Source organism: Schistosoma mansoni, chromosome W, assembly GCF_000237925.1.
Source record: "Schistosoma mansoni strain Puerto Rico chromosome W, complete genome".
NCBI classification, from domain to species: Eukaryota; Metazoa; Platyhelminthes; class Trematoda; order Strigeidida; family Schistosomatidae; genus Schistosoma; species Schistosoma mansoni.
Window position 1 is genome coordinate 30,165,127 of NC_031502.1, and position 23,763 is coordinate 30,188,889.

General features: G+C 31.1%; 1 protein-coding gene across 1 annotated transcript; it reads right to left on the minus strand.

Moving 5' to 3' along the window:
- Window positions 1–193: 193 nt before the first annotated feature.
- On the minus strand, window positions 194–20,616 carry Smp_155430 (hypothetical protein; the record flags this gene model as incomplete). Its single annotated transcript, XM_018789320.1, has 4 exons — window positions 194–1,008; window positions 6,266–6,781; window positions 14,946–15,022; window positions 20,612–20,616. The coding sequence occupies 4 exons, from the start codon at window positions 20,614–20,616 to the stop codon at window positions 194–196; spliced, it is 1,413 nt and encodes a 470-aa protein (XP_018654775.1).
- Window positions 20,617–23,763: the final 3,147 nt, after the last annotated feature.

Consider the following 23,763-nt stretch of genomic DNA (forward strand, 5'->3'; position numbering starts at 1 on the left):
TGATGAGACTTAAATCAAAATGTCGTTAAGTAGTTTGATTTAATATTTCACTCAGTAAACCAAGTGGTCATTATCCTGAGGTTTAGTAACTCGTATATAGACGTAGTTGAAAGTTTTTAAAATTTCCATTATCTCTCACAGCGTCTCCGCCTAGAGATCTAATGATGCGATAGTAAGATGTAATTATCATTATTTACAAAATGGAACACGAGAAATAAATAAATAATTTTAAATAAAAGGTGCTAACTAATGAAACCGACCCACTTTTATTCATAATTGGGTAGCATATTAACTGTTGAGAATTAGTTTGCCAATTTATTTGAATTTGTTGTTGTTGTTGTTGATTGATGAAAGGAATAGTTTCACAATATGGTCCAAAACATTGAGGATTGATAGAATTCAAATATGGTGCTTTGTAATACTGATTTGAATTTTGTGTTATATTATTATTATTATCATTATTATTATTATTAGGTACATCAAAATGAACACTTTTTGTATTGTTATTATTATTACTATGGTAATTATAATCATTTGATTGAAGTGAGTTTCTACTGATTGATTGGGAAATCAGCGGTCTATTTTGTAAATAAAGGGAAGATTGATTTATATCTGAAGTAGATTTTTCATTTTTATTTGATCCTGGGTAGGATTCAGCAAGCGTACTTAAAGTACCATCAGTTGCACTACGACCTATCATATATTTTCCTAATCCATTTTGTGTGAAACATTCTTTGTTCATTTCTGTTTTTTGCTCTTGGTTTGTTAAATTAGATTTAACATGATCTTGTGAAATACGATTTAATCTTTTCATTGTTTTAAACGATGACCAGTAAGTGATTGACTTGTTGGGTATTTGTATTGTTCGTAATTTCTTACGATAGCAATATTGATAACATGAATATGCAAAGACAATAACAACAAAAGAAACTAGTATAATACATCCGATTATCAGTGTATTAGCTGTTGAGCTGATTGAGAAAAAACGTGATAAATTTGTTCTGTTGTCTAAAGATGTGACAGAAAATAACAAAAAATATATGCCATGGTTTGTTCGTCAAGTTATTTAAAAAGGAAAACAAAAACTAGATGAAATAAGAAAAACGTAAGTTGGAAAACACGTTTGTTTGTAACTAGCTATCGTTGAAAGAAGAAAATCTAGCACAAGAATAAAAGTTTTCCCTCCAAGGCTTACAATTTATTTAGTATGGACAGTAGTTCCGAAAAATAGAATCAAAACTGCATGTATATTCTGATTTTAACTCAGTTACTTTAGTAACTGATCAGAGTGTGAAGTATTAAAACTAGAGTACAACCGTTTCTCAGATAAATGTATTATTTCAAACAATCTCAGTATACATACATTTTTATATTCGCATAGTGGAAATTAGAGAATGTTGGCTTATTGGTTACAGTACTCCACTTTTAGCCAATAAATGGTACATCCAAATACCATTCCACCCATTTCATTTTGAACAGCCAAGTATTATCATTGGCGTACGCATTAAAAAAAATTCCATCCCATTATTAAGTAAACGAATACGAACTTGTTGAGTAAGTTAGGACTTAAAGATGTTCAAAAATAAAGAATATCTGACTAAAAACTGCTCCCATTAACGTTTTGATTGGATCCTGCTGCTATAAGTCCAAAATAATACATTATTTTAAATAGCATAAAATAAGGCATGCTAGTGAGGTAAACAATGGTAAATGTTAAAAATGGTAAAAGAAAGATATATGCAATACGTAAAACTCTATGTTTATTTAACAGCCACTATTTAAAAAATATGAGCTCATCATGCAAATACAAGGAGATGCTCTCCTAACAAATACTGAAATTTTCGGATTACTTTTGCCGCAATTATATAAGATAACAAAATATTAGTTTATCACCGAGTGTGCGAGCCTAAAAATTATGCAATTAAGTACTACTTACTCATGAGTAAGATAATTAGAATACACAAATTTTACGATTTCTGTACGCTTAAACCGTGTGAGCCACCGTCCTGTCAGTTTTTATTTCATTTCTGTATCATCCTTTTCAAAAATTGTTTGTTTGGAGTTCTATATGTGTAGTTGTTAACTTTTGTTTCAGTTACTCAGTTATGTAGAACATACTTCATATACGTAACAAAGATCAAAATATGTTTACATTAAAGTTTAACTTAATACCTTAAAATATCTTTTGTACATGTAAACCTCATCACATAGCTTTCGTGTAAACCTAAATGGTTTTATAAAATAAGCAGTCTACCAATTTTGTCTTTTTACTTTCATACTCGTTCGCTGGAGATTATAAGCATTGTCAGCTAGCGACGAAGGGTTGATGTATAGCAATAAATGAAATTTTAAAAAAAAGTTATTCCGATTGATGATATTAAATACATATATTCCTCCATGACCAATACACATACAAGGAAACATAGTTAATGAATTTCCGCTGAGGGTAAGAAATTATTTTATTACCAGTTATCGTAAACCAACGTCTTAATGTAGGGCAATATGTGTGTAGTTTAAGTTATGAATGAATGTTAGATGATGTGTGAGTAAAAAGAAAGAGATAATCGGTTAATCCAAGTTCCTACACTGTGAAATAAGAGAAACAAGGAAAATTATGAAAGGCGAGATGAAATAAAAAGATATTAAAGCAAAGTATATCATATAAGCAAAGATGGTTATATATATATATATATATATATCATATGTTGTGAGGCAGCGACAATAATTATGGCAAAACCTCAATACCGTATACTACAAGTCTCCTTCCTTCTAGCCTCGCAGACCTGAGGAGATGAGTTTTAAAAAGAAGATTTACTGGGAGAGACTAAAGAAAATTGATTGACATCCACGTTAATTCAATCATATATCGATTGAATTCAGTGGTTGATAATTATAAAATCTACCAAAGTGTGCAATCATCACTCAAGCACAAAACCACAGTGAATGTATAACTTTAGTGAAAAGTTCATTATCTATTTGAAATTGAACAGTATCCTTTATTTTTACTATTTTCATTTTCTGGAATCTTTAACCACTTTTCAAAACAAAAGTGCTGTTCTCAGCTTAAGTCGTCTTTTGACAACCGTGGATGATTTAAAATAGTCTGAAATTCAATAAAATAGATTTCTGAAAACTGAGGCAGTCAGTCAGTTCTCATAAAAACAAAGCTCAGGGGTTCTTTGAATAGTATTTAGTAATAATGTAAACTACGTCAAAATTATCTGTAGTCCTATACTTTACAGTTCGAATATCTTCTCTATTCTATTAATCTACAACAATTGTTTAACTATATTGTATATAAACATACAAAATGTCAAATTGGCTTTTAGCTATAATCATAATACTTAATAAAACATGTGGAGAACATTCATTTTTACATGGTCTCCCATTTCTCGTAAACAAACAAACTGACTAACTAAGCATAAATTGATTGTGTTTTCCTGTGACCTTATAAAGTTCTCTTTTAAGGTAACAAAAAATCAGTTTATTTGTATATCATAAAAGTATTACTAGTAGTTAGTCAACGAATTGTCAAAATGCCTACTGTAATAAATGATAATACACTAACATATGTTTTTTTCCTGGATTTACAGAAAACAAAAACAAATTGAACAATCGTTGTAAGAATGATATACACTGTATGCATATATGTTCAGTGGGGGGGGGGAGAATAAATCAAAAAGAATTACTGAATCTAAAAGCCTAAAATACATTAGGCCTTTTTCCAACATGGGATTAAGTATGGGAAATAAGTGAACGTGTGGAGGATTGTTAGAGAAAAATTTCCATTTTTTTTACTTATTCAACTTATACCCACTGATTTGAGTGGTTATAAGAAGAATATATCACCAAAACTGTCACGAGAAAAAAATTGCCCAATCAGAATGAACTCGATAGAAATACTGTATCCTCGTTAGACTACCTATCATAATAACATAAATTAGCGTATCGATAGGAGTGATAAGAGTGAACAGTGGTGTGATAATAAAAGTATATACAAAAAAATAGTTTAGATAACACACATTAATCATGCATTCAGTCAATTTTTCATATTGTGATTTTCGCACACCAGATCATTTAGTATAATCTCAGGTATTCAGTTAAACAACAGTAATTTAAGTTGAAACAATTAATTATTTCTTGTGGTAATTGTTAAATGAAGAAATAGATGATTGATGGAAAACGCAAAAGTGCTTAGCAAAAAAAGCATTGATGAGTAATAAATATATCTTTAAGAATTTCAAGCCATGAGGATATAGAATAGTAAAGGATGTCTATATGTGTACTTGGATTTTAAGATGGTTATGATAGTCTTAATGGCATTAAGTTTGACGATTCCCTGTCAAATCAGACTGCATCGTTTTTTGTCAGTTATTTTTATGTTAAATTACTACTAATGATTTTATGTTACAGTCTTTTAAAATGCTCTCCAAAAAAATTGATTCACTTCAATTTTAATGATTTCGTATCACTTATACCTTGTAGTTTGAACATAGTTTATCCCATCAGAGCAGCATATTCTCGATCAACTTTTGGTTTTTGGCTTATATGTTATAGCAATCGAATAACAAGACAACAGATTTTTTGAATAAATAAATCTATAAGGTTTTGGTTACGTTAATAGTTTAATTTCAACACGAAGTGATATTAGGCCTAGTAAGAACCGACAGGGATAGTCACTAAAATCATGGTACGTTTTAGTCTAAACTTTCTCAACCATTCATATGTCAAACTGCATATGAGGTTAAAATCAGGACACCTGAGTCTTGCAACCAACATAATACCATTGAGCGATATCGTAGGAAAGGATGGTCAGCGATTTAAGCCTGAATCGTTAGAGAGTTATCTCCTTACTAAAAAATTTGCCGAATTTACAGATCACAGTTTTTTATCTGTGTGTTGAAAATTTTGTTTCATATTTATTCACAATTGAATTTTATCAGTTATCACAAATCATCTGATAATGCAGCTCGATAGTTTTATTTTAGGCAAAAGACAGATTTTCGGAGTTCGATCCTATATACTTCTAAAGGACTTCACTAACAACTGATAATCAGGTTCCAATTATTTCTCCAACTAATACCAGCCTTTGGCAAACATCATTTTCTAATTATACAAACTTTTCACTAAAAACCATACAAATAATTAATTTTAACAGTAAGTTTGAAAAAAAAGGGGAATTAAATCTAATCCGTTTATGGGGTACGGTTTGTACACTTTTTTGTGAGTTACGCTGTTTATATCATAGTTACCAATACTAATCGAGTACTCGAATGTAAGTAGGTGAGGTGTTGTTTGGATTTGTGACCTTTTCGCCAGAAACAGTGCTTTAAACACTGATTTAGCAACTGTTTTGTTCATTACTTGTAGTAACAGTGATAGTGTCATTTATATGATAGCGTCATAACTATACAGTTAACTATACAATTAATGTTGTACCATGATAGGATTTGAATGTAGTTTCGTACAAAAAGTAAATCATTATCTGAAAAATCTTTGCTATAATAAATTACTCAGAATATAATGATTGATAACCGGATTATTTTCAAAGATAAAGCATTTACGATGATCCTATGTACGTCATTGCTGACAAAATGTTCATTATCTTTTTATCGAACACAGAGTAAAGCTTGTGGTCCATAATTTTTGTGTAGTTTTTCAACAAACCAATGAAATAGCAATTGCCAATCTCTTGGACTACGTTATCTACGTATATCCATTTTCGTATGACAATAAATGGTACTTAATGCTCTCAGATATTTAACGAATACCACCAAATAATGAATATAAAGTAAATCATATTAGATCTAGGTTTTTATTGTATTATATCCTTTGCTTAATAGCATTATTGAGCCCTTAATCTATCAAACTCTAATCCCAAATAAGCATTATGACAATATGGCTGAGTGACTGTGTCTGCATGGAATGATATATAAAGAATATATAAGTACAGGCAAAGTTAAACTCCATGTTTTTGCACTTTTCTAACATTTCTAAATGTTTCTCTATTCCTAACTTTGTTTCAGTTTAAAAAAACTCACATTTTTTCAGATAGGCACTGACACTGTTATCCAGAGTGATAATGGAAGGCATTTCTATTATATCATCCAGTTTAGGGAATGTGACATAATGAAAAGGATACTTTTTTTATTAATTGAACAAATTTACACATAATGAATCCAGAGAATAAACTAAAACGACTTCTACTTATATGTATAAGGTCGTTTAAGTAAAGTTTAATAATAAAAGCAGTTTAAAAACTTACTTTCAATGTGTGAGCTAGGAAATAAACTTTTGACTAATGTGTATTTATTATTATTGTTTATAAGTGGATCATTGTTTAATTTATAAACTGTACAACCAACATTGTTTAAATCAGCAGGAGTAAGATAAGCACCAACTAATGCATGTAATAATTGATGAGGTAAATCTGACGGATTCATTCGTAAACTAGGTAACTCATCTCTTGCATTGTGACAATGTACGATACTATCACATTGAAGTAACCTTGAAATACAATAACCATAATCTTTACGTTTGGATGATCGACGTTGTTTTAATTTGATTGATTTAACTTCCGATAAATTTTTTTGAACTATGTTTTGTAAAATTTGTTTAGTAGTTATCGGCTGAATATCAGTGGAATAGTTTGTTTTATCAGATGAGTTTAGCACATTGGTTATTGAACGTTTGTTTCGGTGCATATATGATAACTGAGATGGTTCCACTGATATATGTCCACAAAAGAATTCATTATTTTCACAAACACCTGCAGATTTCGCTTGAAGAAAGGTTGGTTGAAACAAAAACAATTTATTATGATAAATATTTATATTAAATAATACTAGGTGACTAAACAAACTGCAAATTCTTAGAAAAATTATGCTCTTATCAAAAATAATATTGATATTACTAGTTGGCAAACAATAGCATTTTAACCAGGAAGTTATTGTTTACACTATTCTCCAACTATGGCTTAACTCTTTATATGTCAGTTAAGAAAAATTAAGGCAAAGAAACTATGGAACTGAGGAAACCATTCCCGTGGAAATCAGCTTGTAATTATCTTTTTATTTGTACCCGTTAAACAATTAGCTTATGGTATTTCTTTATAAATTAAAGTGCAAGGTACTTGTTTATCTATGAAATGTTGCTGTTTTTTACTGCGGTAAGTTGACTAATCTATGTATTATTTGGCTTTATATCAAAGTCCTACTGTTATTTACGTGATATAATGTATTATTTTGGGTGTGTTGTCGTTTGGTATTTTAAACATCTAAACATCCCAGTTCTCTTAAATATTTAAGGCACTTAGCTAGCTTTTCTAGTGTTGTGGTAAGCTAGTTTGGAACGTGTAAACTTTGCATAGAGCTATTAACTGTGGTAAATACGATCATAAAGTTAACGGACTCGATGTTATTGGTATGGACTCTAATTCATAATAATTTTGACTAATATGATACTTGGGTTTTGAACATCCTAAGCAAATCTTTAAAACATTGTGCAGTACAAATGAACAAATGAACAGATTTTTAGTTTCATTTCTAGATTGCTAAAAACAGACGATAAAAATTTCGTAACTCATTGAATACTGAACAATAAGGTAATACACAAACGCACTATTGGTATATTTAGATACTTTTCGATTTTTCGATATTGATAATTAAAAATGGAAAACCAAAGATATTTTCCATGATGTTTAAGACAACGTTAAAGGTATACATGTCCCCTTCACAAAGAAATAAAGCTCAAGTTTCAGAAGATCAGCTTTAAATAAAGTCTAGTAGACTCAATTTCCTTAACACTGTAAACGATTATCAAACTATGATTGTAAGGACAGGTTACTCCTCTGTATTAAAGTTGTGTTATTACTAGTTGATTGTTTATTTAATAATGATTTTCATTCTGAGACAGTCAACATTTTAAAAAAATCTGGATTTTGAAAACTGTATCAAATTTCGAAGTTGCTGATCTTCTAGTTAACGTTCCTTGCGATATTGACTTATGTTCAAAGTTCCTACAATATTTAGTTTCATGAAGATATATATATATATCTATCCATTTAATAACTTAACTATCGCCATTCTGAGTTTCAATGTTTTCAAACTTTTCATAAGTAACTACAACGTAAAAATCAAAACAGAAAGGAAATCAAATTGTGAAAAGAAAAACTTGTTTCATCATTTTTCATTTCCATATCAGTTTCATTTGGTGAACTACTTCTAAAAAAGGGAGTTCTATTAACGGAAATAAAACGAGTACAAATAAAAGATGAAAGTGTGAGAACAGTGGATAAAAAAAGAATTATTTTTCATCAGAATGTAAAAGAAATCATATGATTATTTATGCTTATTTTAGATTGAAAGCATTTTCTAATATCTATCGAAGAAAGGGGAGCTCACGATGTAGATTATTTGGTTTCTTTTTTTTCTTTTCATTTTTCTGGTAGCCTAAATCTGTAACCTGCTTTTTCGGCGTCGTTTGACGCTTGATGTAATAAAAAACCTGTAGAATTCAAAAACACATTATTATGCTTTGAAATCAGTTGTATACTAGTGGCATTGAACTGACACAGATAATAAATAACTAAATTATATGTCATTGAATTTAGATAATACTAAGTTTTATTTCTCATTGTGTGAATGTTACTTAGTTTTTAATTGAAACTGGAATTTTCTTTATCCGGTAGCTCAGAGATAAATAGAAGATGCAACTCCAGTCTTTACAAGACCTGTTAGTGTACTATCCACTGGTTTGTTGAGTTACAATAGTGATTCTGTTCTATAATTATTGTTCGAAGAATCTTATTAATTGTTTCACCTCGGATCATATATTCATTTTTATTACTAAGAGTTATGCTCATATATTTAATAAGTGAATTGTAAAAGGAGATTACAGATAACATCACCAACTTTGCGTTATTTATAAAGTCTGACAATCGAAGCTGTTCCGAACCATTCATTAGTCAATCAGTTGATAACAAGTCATAATTTAATTCCATATCAACTGGGATAACATGATCTGACAAAGTGATTAACTGATCAAAATGGGTCTAGTCGTATATCCTTTACTTCCATAACAACCAGATAAAGTCTGAATAACCGTTTAGCGGTGAATTTTTTAAAAACTAAGTTCGTATAACTAAATACCAGCGTGTTAAACCTTGTCGGAACTTATTTATTCTTTTAAATTCGATCGTTAATGAATTAAGTCAATCTAGGTTGATCCCTTCAACCAACCAATAGTTCAACAAATAGGTAAACCAAAAATATTCTTTTTTTGATAAATTCCTTGTTAGATTTATAGTTATAAGGTATTATTTAAAAAAAATACTAGAAAAAGAATCTACATATGGTTTTCCTTTTTGTACCTGGACATGATGCAATAATAATTTATGTTTCATAAAGCTTATTGATTTGTCTACTCCGATAGAAAGTTAACAGAGTTACTGTAGTCTACATCATACGATTAAATGATGCCTAAGTATCTACAATGAAGACATGTCAAACTGTTATATATACTGCTGGATCATTATTACTCAACTGCGATTAAACATGACATCATTTGTTCAATATTCAAAGAACACATTCTATGTTTCAGTTTCCTTTAAATGAACCGGTTTAGTGGTAATAAATATTCCTATGAGCATAAGTGTGAAAAACCGAAGAATACTTAGCCTCTTATTATCATAATGGGCATCAACTTTCTTGGAAAACTTCTTATAAAACAACGAATTCTTACAAACCATCTTTCGATTCTATTTTATTCATTTAAGTTCAACAGCTTCACAATTATATTCTATTTAACACCATTCATATATCTTTAAATTTAAACTATTCTGTTTGCATTAAGGCATCATTTGTTGAACAAAACGAATATTTCGATATTATGTACTCCTCATTTGTCCGGAAAACATAATGAATGACTAGGGAATGAAAGAGATCAGTAAGTTTTACAAAGGATTCAGAACCAAATTAGACAAATGGAGTGACTGTGAACTAAACTTCAATAGAAGTCTGTGCAAATTTAAATATTCGTTCATAAACATATGTTTTGATGACATATAAATACATTTGATAAAAGTATGAAGGTGATTAATATTGCGCACTATGCTTACGTAGTTTTCCAAGAAACGACTGCTTTATAACAGTTCGTTAACGGGCACCAAAAGTATTGGTATTACTGCTCAATACCCGCTAGACAAAAATTTGACAAAAGAACTCGTTGATCATTGGAAAGTATGACTCATAGATTGATTATTGTGAGCGCCAAACGTGTGTTACTCACGTTAGTACTAGTTTAAAACCTTTAATATATGTTACGCTAAACAATATATTGGCTTACATAATTTTGAATGAAATGGCTGTTAATGTAAATTTATCACTTCAACTATTTAAAAATAACTAATCTATTGACAATCAATTTGGTTACAACTCTCAAAGATACTAGTTGGGACTATTTAGTGGTATATGATCTTACTAAACGGTTAGAGTTTTAAATCACCACAGGAAATGATTAAGTTTAGTAATGGAATACAATTACAGAATCCTTTTACCACTTAAGATCTAAAAACTTCACAGTGACATCGAGTCAGTTATCCTAGTGTTCATATCTCAACTTATTAGATCAACAATAAGGTAAAGTCAGTGGAAAAGTAGATAACAAGTATTGATTAACTTGTGTATAGATTTGTAGATCGAAAAATTGTGTATTTTTTGGAATTGTTAGAGTAAAATCAATCATTTGAAAAAAATAACTTTATTATATTTCTGATACAAAAACAAAAACTATAAACCGTCTGAAGAAAACCTTTGTCCCCCAGAAAGTACTAATATAGTATACCAGTGGATTGTGTATGACATTATCAATGTACCCATAAATTATATTTAATTTAATCAACGATTAATTATGGTGTATTCAATTATTTATTGAGAGTTCATTTTACTCTGATGGGAACAATTTATCTTTAGTCAAATTATGTGGCATTCTAAATGTGCATACATCTTAAACAGGAATAAAGGTATGGGGTTCAAGAGAACTATACTGATCAACATTAGTTTAGCTCTGGAAGATGATTGCACAATATAAAATAGAGTGTAATTTCATATGGACGTTATTTTTTCGTTCTTAATTTTTTACTGCAACAGTTCAGGGGTGATGGTGCACAAAAGTTTTTAAGCTATTTCAATATCATAGGTTACCAAACGAAGTATTCATCACTAACCAGCTATATAAATCGCGCAAAATAGAACTCAAGATATCCCAGATTCCACAGACGAACACTATGTTTTGAGATAATTGGATCGGAGTTCACTTGTCTGAATTATTGGCCTCAATGTAATTAGTTATATATTATGATTCTCATTGAACGAAATGTGTGAAACAGTGACTTAATTAGTCGATTAGTCAGTAAGTGAGCCAATAAGTGACTAATGTTTTGTATATATTTATATTATTCGTAAAACCACCTTGTTTGCCAAAAATGGAAATGTAATTCTTCTCAATCTGTCAGAATTCTGCTAAAAAGCACTACTTTTATCAGAAATATAATTAATAGATACGACTATCTATTATCTTTAATGATCCTGACTGTTATTTGTTTGATGTTGATAAAACTTAAATCACCAAATAAATTTCTCCTAGAAAAGCTAAAACCCAACATCACAGAAAAATAAATGTAGTAGTGCACAATCAAATAAACGGTTTTCGAAAACAATAATTATACGTATATTTTAAGGAAAAGACCCATTGAAATCCCACTTTCAATTAAACTTCACATGAAAAAATCATTTACTACAGTTTAAGCATCTAAAAAGAGTCAATCGTTGAAATGGTTGTACAGTGACCATGTTCAAATAAGTCATTTTGATATGTCTCACTTATTCATAAGGCTTAGTGTTAGGAAGTCAAACATAGATGATGTTAAATAACGCTATTATGTTGATCATTTATTTATGCTAATAAAATGGTTGATAACTAATTGATTGTGAATACTAATGTTAAATTGAAATGTAAAATATAACCCATTGGAAAACTGAAATAACTACGCAACAAAATTCACAAAATTGAAAATTATTTATTATTAAAAAATGAAACTTTTAATAATTTCATTCAATTCCTGATCCATAATTCAAAGTTAGTGATTAATGATTAAATGAAATAAAACTGTAACGGTGACTCGTTGGCAGACTCAAGGAAGCCTCAAGAAGCACAGAAAGAGCCGAAGACATTCCATCCAATCACCGCTAGAGGAACACTCTAGAATGTCGACGTGTAGCTTCCCTATTGGATGGATAAGAAGAACTCCCTATGTGCCTATTGGCTGTTTGAAATGATGAATGACTTTCAGCCAAAAACTATAAATACATGAGATTTTTTTACTATATTTGACACTGTGTTGGGAATAACATTCCTACTTACTAGTCATCTGTCTTCTCTCTTGCGACGTTGCGGGTTTGATCGTTCAAGTGATCTAGTAGTACGCTGTGTGAAAAGAATCTAAGCTTTAGATATAACGGAAACTACTTATGTTCAGTCAGGTGTACGATGAAAAACAAAACAAAAAATACAACAACAAGAGAAGAACAAACATAATCATCATCAAATGAAGGACTAGCTTCATCTAAATAACGTTTTTTTTCTTTTGCAGTAAATTTACATAACAACCTTCGTAATGTGAAAATCTAATTGACGGAATGATTTGGAAAAAAAGATTTAAAAGAACAATCTTCTTAATTGTTAGTTCATCTAGAAACGAAACTGTGTAAATTATTAAAATTAAGGGAAATATGTTTAACGCACGCAAAACAGTTTGGTATATTTCGCGAAAAAAAGGAAAACGTTTTGAATGTAGAAAGTCAATCTGATTGATGGTAAATGTTTTCAAAAATCAATCCAACTACCACCAATAGACATATTTTAAAAGAACCATTTACTTTCTTAAATCAGCGCTTTATATGAATCTACTTACTGACTGGTTATATATATATATTAAACAAGATGTGGAAGTTAGATAAGTTTAATAGAAATGAAATCCAAACTTAATATTAAAATGGCCTAAAGTTTTATGCGAAAACTTTTCTCTCCGGAGAATATATTCAATGTACATGTATTAAAGGTAAGATAAAAGATTATAACTTTAACTTTTCTGAGTTAAGTGTTGGAGTACAGGTTTCAATCTTGGAGATTGCAGTAAATTGTAAAAAGAATCTAATGCAATAGCAATAGTAAACTAAATCTCATTACAACAAACTAAAACAATGGCTATGTAATAAAGAGAAAATAGAGTGTTAAATTGTTCAATGTGGTGATGTGTTAGTAAACAAGTTGGTCAAAGTGTTAAAATGTTGAAGGAAATTTGTGATTTATTGAAAGAAATTTGTCAATGTTGCTTTGCTTATCTAAGCTAGACAATTTGTTGGTGAAAAATTCACTCTTACAGTCATTAACCTTCTATACTGACAAGGAAATCCGTTACTTATTTGAAAATAAACTCTAAAATCTCATTTCTATATGAAATGTTTTCCGATGAAACAATAAACAAGCTTTCCAAGCAAAGATGAGTGATGGATAGCAGTGGAATTCAGAAAGTGCGTTTCGTCCTACTTGAAACTCGTCAGCTGGATGTACGTACATCCCATAGTCGAATCCCGGAGTGAACATCAACTCTGAGATGTAGGTACATCCAGCTGACGAGTCCCAGATAGAACGAAACGCGCATCTTGGATTCCACTGCTATCCACTATCCATCTTTGCTTGCATAGTTGACTTTGTTTTAAAACCATAACAATGTGATGTCGACTAGAATTTTCAGAGTTAATCAAATCAACGATTTCAAAGAGAATTTATCACCTACGTTAGAAATTCATATCATATTTTTGACATTATCAAAGTATACTTCACTTTAAATAGAAGGATTTGATAAGGAAAGCAAGGGAAGTGATTCGCTCTACTCTAGATAATATAATAAAATTTTATGGCTATATAAACAAGTGTAACAATGACGACAATTCTCAAAGGATATTGTATGACAAAAACTATTATCATTATTCCATATGAAGTTTGGTTGGAATGTAAAGATTAATTTTATAAGTGATGTATTCTAAGTAATCAAATGTTATGAGAGTCAATCAATCATATGACTATCACCATTAAATATTTACAAAAACTACAATTTACCACTTGAGAATATAATTTCCTCTCTTGAGATGAGATTGTTAGATGATAATGTTAAGTGTTGAATGGATATACTTAAATGTAAATGTGATATCTTAAAATGTATCTATTAGCAGAAGTAACAGAAGTATACTGGTTAGTTATCAAAAATGAATTGAATCTAGGTGGATTTCACAGTTTTGGTCATTTAATAACAGGACACATTTATCAGTAATTGTAGAATGAATATATCAGCATAATTTTTATTCCATGATCGAAATACAGATAACACATATAACAGACTGTTTTTATTTGTATGTTATGTGACTTGATGGTAATATTTAGTGAAATTTAGCTTATATGATAAGTGTTGGAGTATGTATCCCCATTTAGGTAGTAGATTCCTATGATCGATCAACACCAACAACTAAGAATGAAATATCATGTTAAACAGTTAACCTGTTTCATTCAAGTCAATGAAGTTTAGTAGACAAAGAAAATATTGAATTGTTCCGGTTTGGTACATTAATATTATTATTATTAAAATTCGTCATCTTATGTTCAGTTACCAAAAGTTGCACAAACTGTTTTACTAGTTCAATTTTCCTACATCTCGATGGATGGTTTGTTATTTTATTTACTCTCTTCACAGGTATAAGTCTAATGAAGATAATATGTGGAAATTCTTGGATTAAAATTTCTAAAAACTTAAAGTCCATAGCTATTTAGTTATATACATGTAGCCAACCAGAATATAAGCCAACAATCATGTCATGAATTTAATAAATTACCGTCAGTTATTGCTGTAAGTATTAATTTGAAGCCAGGTTCTATATCCATGGATGATGATGATGAGAATGTTGTTGATCTGTAAAATTAAAAAAAAGTGGAATGTGAATGATAATAGTATTCACTAGACAAAAAGAGAGACTCATGATTTACAAAAATGATTTTATGAATTTTTACACGTAGCTTACACGCAGCGTTATCTAATGTTAAGTATAAAAAACGTTGTTTACTGAAGTCCCAAGATCTAGAGCTTCTTAAGTGCTTCCAAATAACATAAAACGTTTTTCTAATTACATTTTAAAATTCCAATATTTTCTTACTCTTATTTACAACAATACTGACTAAATACAATTGCTTAAACTAATGACTTCAATCACCATCTGGATGATTTATCAATCATTAACTATTAGTTCGTTTTGGCTCATTGAAGTTTATCAATTGTTTTGCTGTCTATTTTTCTTTGAAGCTAGTAACTCCAGTGTCTTATTATTATTGATGGCTATATTCAATATATTTATTTTTGGTACAATATGGAATTCTCAGAGCAAAGTATTCTAACATGTTTACTTTTCATATTTCTTGATCGATCCTGACGATAATTACTAAGTGATCACCAGTTAGATGTTAACAGTTCAGGAGTCGACATCTGAGTAATGTTCATCTTTTTCAATGCATATTTCCAACTACCATGATGTTTCTGATTGTATTTTTTGTGACTTGTACAGTGAAAGGTCGTAAACTCTTCATCAACATGCCTGAATAGGTTGTGCGATTAGTAGATATAATGATATGTTAAAACAAATGGAAACATAACTTGTTAAAATATCTAGATGGCAGGAACAGGTAGCCCAGATATTCGAGCAGTCCGAAACATTGTATCGTTTTTTGCTTACTCATTGGTATGAATTAAAAATCCATCATTTCTAGTTGTAAACTAAAATATTTTATTTAATATCCATTTTGACTATTTGTTTAACTAATATATTTCAATATTTTTATCAGTACAATGTTGTATAAATATATTGTTAGGTCTATTGATTCATACAAAATAGTTGTCAATCACGATAAAGATATTTAGATTGATTAGTCACTGAGCAATAACAGCTATCGCGTTTGTCTAACTTTTAATGCTGGTTGAGTTCTGTCGATCAAATTGAAATTCGAGTAACTCGCTATTAGGAGATAAGTTATAATAAATGCAATAAAATTATAAAGGTAAATAGAGGACCTGAACATACTTCCCTGAAATACGCACTTTAAGTTTTACTGATCAGAGTTAATAGGCTTTATAAATGTAGAGTAAGCGTAATAATAATGGTTTAAGCAGTTTAGAGATCCCCAATAGAATATTCAAAAATGAACAATTGTTCGCTCAAATATTGTTCATTTTTGAATACTCCTTTTGTTAGACAGTTTGGAACTTGGGGAAATACTGAGACGCGGCCTACTATTGTGAAATAATGTTCGACATTTGTCAGACAAGAAGAAGATATAATTGTTTGAAGTATTTTAGTTAATAAGCTGGTCACTGGGTAGAAATAATGATCACTACCCAATAACCACGACGAGCTATCTTATGCTTATTGCACTTATTACGGAAACTTTTATGTGATATGAGGTTTTAGGTGTTTTAATTTAACATAATTTAATAAAAAGCATATGCTAATTGTATCCCCTGAGAAGAAAATAAAAGCTTCGTGGATAAACCGTCCATTTCGAAAAACTTATAACTTCGAAGATCCTTTCACTAAGGTACAAGTTTTCTCCATCGTTCCACTGGTGAATTTCAGTTACAAGCATTGTTCGTATCTCTTATAACAGTGGCATCAAAAGGGAAATAAACCTTCGTTTACATTTTTTTTAGTTCACAAAAGAACTCTTACTGTGATCAACTTTATTTTGAATATGTTTAAAGTATTTAAACTCCACATTAATATTTTATTGGAACAAAAGTCAGATCATCATATCAACGGACAGAATCTAAATGATTTATTTAAAAGGTGTAAAAATTAATTACACAACAGCACATACAAAATATACTATTCAATGAACTAACATGGTGCGAATGTGCTGCTTCATTTGTAACTTATTTGTAGTTATTTTTAAATACACTAATCGCTATCTACAACTTCGACGATATTTGAGATCAATTCGTTACGATTTTCCAAGTTTGTATATAATCAGTGATCATACCTAGCAGACACAAGAGAGCAGTCTTAATTACAAACTCTGTTTACTAATCATTTTATAACTATTCCGGATTTAGTGTGATGTGAAACAATTAATTATACCTAATGATAGTTCTTGAGTAATTGATTTCTGTTCTGACTAATTAAAGTACTATTATAAAGACTTTCTCGTCATCTTAACAACATGCTATGTTATACATTATATATATAGATATATAAACTGTAGTGCAGATAAGTTTTTAAAAGCTCAATTTAGGTTTGAGTGGATCAGTCAAAGCCTCATAATTATGTTCGATTAATACAGTTGCACAGGAGTACATGACTTTAACATTGTTCACTAGTCTAGAGTTTGGAAGTAGATTTTGTACAATAACCGGCTTTATCACCACATTTCCGAATTTGTAAATTTTAAGTCTTCTGTATCATGGATTATAAATTGAAATAATTTTTCAACAGTCTGTTTCACTGCAAATTATTCACTAGAGTAGTTTAAAATAAACATTTTACTGAAATGTGCTTAAATGGAACAAACATTCTTGACTGAATGAAACAGAATTCAAGAAATTGTGAGGTATTTACTGCCGAAAAAATATTGGTGACAAAGTTTTCTCTCTTATTACTATAAGAAAACTAAAGAGAAAGTTACAGTATATATATTTTTTTCATCAATTCATATCTTGGATCAAATCTTTCACATTGATTGTGCTATAAGGTGAATTTTCTTCAGTAAATGACATTAGCTGGTGAACCAGTGAAAACGATAAAGTACTGAAGTGGCAAATTTTTTTGATTTGAGACTTCACAACAGGCCATACAGATGAGCGTACATAGAATCATATTGTGCAGGTTCGAATCTATCTATGAGCATGACTTATTTACACCACTGAATCTAGTTTAAATCCCTACTACATCCAAATTGAGAAAACCCACAATGTATAACGATCATCAAAGGATAGCATCAACAGTATCCATCTTAGCCGTAAAACGATTAAAGATCATCAGTCATAATTGATCCTTAGATCCTCGTATATCCATGTGGGACTCAGCCCTCAAATCGGATGAATCTTCAGCAACTAATTGACTAAACATTAGTTCAACTATGTTGTTATTCTGAAGTGTTCAACATATTATATTCGTTTAAATGAATACTAGCCGAAAATCACATAAAACTGGATAGAGAATGAGAGATTATTATATAGAAGTCATTATATGTAACATTAGATTTGAAATAAGTTTAGCGACTGAAATATAATTTCAACATTGCGCTCAGCTATCTGGTTCAATTAAACAAACAAAATACATTAATCCAAACAACTAACATCCTTGCTATAGGCAAAAGAACATTTGAATATGATTAAAGAAGCTTCAAGTACAGACTTATTTTAGACCTCTGGTAATTTCAACTTTGATTATTACTCTGAAAAAATCTAAACTTGATTCTTGTGTAAGACTTTCGAGTTATTTAATTTGCAACCATTAAAATTGCTTTAAATATAAATTAGTGTCCAATGTCACTTGTATACAGGACTTGGACAAGAAATCTTGATCATATAAAATAAAATATATGAATATCATTCTTATAGTCACATGTTCTCATTCATTTAACGTTATATACTGACTTGACTTATCTGTGTATTTTATTGAGGGTATAAACACGAGTCACAGTTGTGCTTTTATTCAAACTCTTTTTTAAAGAATAAGATAATGATTATCAAACTTTTCTCTTCATGGTCTATGAACTAACTATCAGCAATTGTCATCTATGTTATATGTCATCTAATATAAATTGATATGGCTTTTTAACTGAAGTAAATAATCAGTGTAGAAAAAGAACATATATCGTAATATCATTTGATATTTTAAAAAGAAACTTAGTAAATGTCAAACAAAACAGATTTCAAGAAAGATTCCCTGATTTTCTCCCATATTTTCTCCATATTCATTTACATACTTCAATCATCAATTCATGTGTAGTTCAAAAAATTAATGTACAATAAGCCAATTTAAAGTCTCTCCATACAATAAGTTAAGTAAAATAAAACCTTACCAGACTTATTTTGGGCTGCAAAAAAAAGTGTCAGTTTCAGCCATAAACTTACTACTTAGCAGTATTACTTGTGCTTATCACTACTTTGTGATGAGAGACTACTTTGAAGTTGTCTCTAATTATTCATCTTGATTAGTGGTACGAATAGTAATGTTGAACTATTGAACATACTTTATAGTTGAAAGCGTGAGTCAAAACGGCCGTCCAGTGCTTCCAGGTTTTCCCTGGTGGTCTAGCTTCAATTGACTCACGTTTTCAACTATGAAAATACTAAATCTCCACAAAAAACCCCTTCTGATAAAAAGAACATACTTTAATTGAAAAGTTAAACCAGATATGGAAGTATAGATGAAAAACCTACTTTAAATAAGCTATACTTAAGCTTTTAGTTTAATGCAATTTATTTATACTTTCCTATGTAGACCATTAGAAAACTCCTAGATATGAGTTGTATTCTCATAACATAAGTCCCTACAATCAATAACAGTTTATAGATGATTATCTGTCTAGCTTAAAAATTCCCATGCAGTTACTAACAAACAATGCTAGAGCATAAAATCACTAGAATATAAAGCCATTGCATTGAAAGACAACATTGTGCTTTATTATTATTATATCGAAAAAAAAACAAACATTTTTTCTTCTAGATACAATCGCTAGTATAAAAGCATGGTGATAAATAGACATTCATTATCAACTAAATTGATAATCCGTAGTCAGATTACATACAGATTAGCACCTTTGCAAATTAAAGATAAATTGCTTTCAATAATTCTCAAAAAAGATATTTATATCATATCAAGTCAATTAAACTATTGTTCATTAGCATTAGAATCATTTCCCCCCTTTTTTTTTTAAAAAAAGGTAACATTTTAGCAAAACTGAAAAAAAATAGAGGAGTGAATAGTCGATTTAGTAATTAGTATAAGTACAGATATTTATTGTAATAAAATTTTGATTAAATTGAGTAGATAATGTCAAGAGTATGAAAAGCAATTTATCAAATACCTGATCACTTCTTGGAAAAATACCAAGACTAGACAAACTAACTTTTTTTTTCTGACTAACTATGAATTAATATATCAGGCTTCAGTTATAGTGTAGGGCAGAAGTTAAAAGCGAACCAAAGTGTGATAAAGATTTGAATGAGTGATTTCTAATTCAAAGGTTTTAATGGCCGATTAGTTTTCAAAATTCTTTAATCATTCTCTGATGATAAAAATCAACAAACCCTTTAGAACAGTATCTTGTTGAATAATTCTTCACACAATAATAACCAAATAATAACTGTGATTACGTTTCAGTGTTTACTGATAGAATACACTTATTTGGTAACCAGTTACAATACATAAATGGATGTATTAGGATACACACAAACTTAACTTCGTACTTCACGCCTAATTACTTCCAACTATTCTGCTTTGTCACATACCTCATAAACTTTATTCTATAGAATATAATAAATAAATGGTTTTCATGTAAAAGCTTGATGAAAACAATTTCTATATTATATAGCTAGCAGACTTTTTCTAACCCTAGTCATTAATTCATTATGAATCACTGCTGATTTCACATAGTCCTAACATTTTAACATGTTGACTACAGGCAAATTAATTTTTTTTCATATTTTGTTCTTTTGTTTCAATGAAAACTTATTAAAAATGACTGACAGTAATGGTGTTAACATTTCTTTGTTTTTGTTTTTTCTGAAATGTAATGAATAATGCCTATCTGTCTATTGACTAAAACAGTTTTTAAAAAATGACTGATTTATTTGATTACAAAAATGGTGTGCTTTTATAGAACGCTTTTGAAAATCTTTTTCATTTTATCTAACGAGTCGAAAAATCGCTGAAAAACTGAGGTAGTAGAAGGATGCTTTGTCTTATTATCACGTAAATCCAGTGACGAACATCGATAACTCCTCATAGAAAAATACTTAGAACCTTCATATCTCGTTCTTTGACCATAAAATCTTTCAGACCATTGAATTTCTATCAAATGGTTTACATTTTCAACACGTCATTTTGAAACATTACTGATTTATGATCCACTTTTACTGGTGATACATGTTTTATTTCAACATCGTTGAACTTTACTGCTTACAGCTTTTCATCCAACAGATGTACGAGATTCTGCGCTTTTTGTTGATTACCTAGCTAAAGTTACTTAGTGATGCAGATGACAGTACCACTTCCTATACTTGCAATATACTTGAGATATCGTGCGATGGCTATTCGTTGCTGCTGCTTTTCACTAGTTATCCAGCCAACATAAATAAAAGTGGTAATCATTACTAACAATACTTTTTATGATTTATAGGCGTGTGTACATCACGGTGGCGGAGGTTCAGGAATAAATTTCATTGGATACTGTTGACATACGAGTTTCTGTATACTAGTGTCTCGCTATTGCTTACAGTTATGCTTTAATAACACTTTTCGATGCTACTTATCCGCCTGTAGCTCCTCCAGGGGCTACTGCCGGTCCCAAGCCCGGGTAAAGGAGGAGGGTTGGGCATGGGGTTAGCGACCCCATCCCGTAGAAAATCAACTCGCTAAAAAAACGCTAATCAGAAAAAATCATTCAAACCATTCAAACTCTGCCCTGGGAGTAGAAGGAAAAATGACGTCTCATGATGAAAGCCGAGTTCCTTCGGAAGTCACGAGGCCGATGCACCTTCTTACAACCAGAGCGACAATTTTTATAGGTACATGGAATGTCCGGACAATGTGGGAGACCGGCAGAGTCTTCCAAATTTCTGCGGAAATGAGGAAATACAACCTGGAAGTGCTTGGAATCAGTGAAACACATTGGACGCAGGTTGGACAACAACGACTGTCTTCAGGGGAACTTCTGTTATACTCCGGTCATGAAGAAGAAAATGCCCCACATACACAAGGAGTGGCACTGATGCTGTCTAGAAAAGCACAAAATGCACTTATAGGATGGGAATCTCATGGACCGAGGATCATCAAAGCCTCCTTCAAAACAAAGAGAGAGGGTATTACAATGAACATCATCCAATGCTATGCGCCGACCAACGACTACGATGAAGACGCTAAAAACCAATTCTACGATAGGCTGCAGTCAATCTTCGAGAAGTGCCCAACCAAGGACCTGACCATTCTAATGGGAGATTTCAATGCCAAGGTTGGAAAGGACAACACTGGATACGAAGACGTCATGGGACAACATGGACTGGGAGAAAGGAACGAAAACGGTGAGAGATTTGCAAACCTATGTGCCTTCAATAAACTGGTCATAGGTGGCACCATATTCCCACACAAAAACATACACAAAGCCACTTGGATTTCACCGGATCACACTACACAAAATCAAATCGACCAGATCTGCATCAACAAAAAGTTCAGGAGGACGATGGAGGATGTGAGAACCAGAAGAGGAGCTGATATAGCATCCGACCACCATTTGCTGGTCGCCAAGATGAAACTAAAACTCAAGAAGCACTGGACAATGGCGCGGACAACATCACAAAAGTTTAACACGGCCTTTCTTCGAGATGCTGACAAACTCAACGAATTTAACATAGCCCTCAGCAACAGGTTCGAGGCCTTTCATGACCTACTCAATGGAGAGGGAACCACCATAGAGAGCAGCTGGAAAGGTATCAAGGAGGCAATCGTTTCAACATGTCAGGAGGTTCTGGGCCAAAAGAAGCACCATCACAAGGAATGGATCACTGTTGGTACACTGGATAAAATTGAAGCAAGGAGGAACAAGAAGGTAGCAATCAATATCAGCCGAACAAGAGCAGAAAAAGCCAAGGCACAAGCCGAATACACAGAGGCAAACAAGCAAGTGAAGAGGAGCATCAGGACCGACAAACGTAAATATGTGGAAGATTTAGCAATGACAGCGGAAAAGGCTGCAAGAGAGGGAAACATGAGACAACTGTATGATACAACAAAGAAACTTGCTGGAAATTACCGTCAACCAGAAAGACCAGTGAAAAACAAGGAAGGCAAAGTAATCAACGATATTGAAGAACAACGAAACAGGTGGGTAGAACACTTCAAGGAACTCTTGAATCGACCAGCTCCACTGAACCCACCCAACATCGAAGCAGCACCCACAGACCTCCCAATCGATATTGGCCCACCAACAATTGAAGAGATCAGCATGGCCATTAGACAAATCAAGAGTGGCAAAGCAGCGGGACCAGACAACATCCCGGCAGAGGCACTGAAAGCAAATGTAACAGCACCTGCAAAGATACTCCACATCCTCTTCAGTAAGATTTGGGACGCTTTCAACTATGAAAAATACTAAATCTTCACAAAACCCCTTCTGATAATTATATTATTCGTTTAGATTATTAATAATTTCGATAGTCATATAAGTAAACAAATTGAAAGAAGTAAACATTCGTTTATTATTACTGTGGTGTGGTTTACTTATATCCATATAAGTAGTATATGGTGATGGTCAGACATAGAATGTATTTTGGCAGAAGATCGTTAAGGAACGAACAGGAATGAAGCGCAATCAGATATGAAAATGCATGAACAATCAAAATCAGAGAAGACGAACTGATATTTGCAGAATGAACAGTTAAGATTA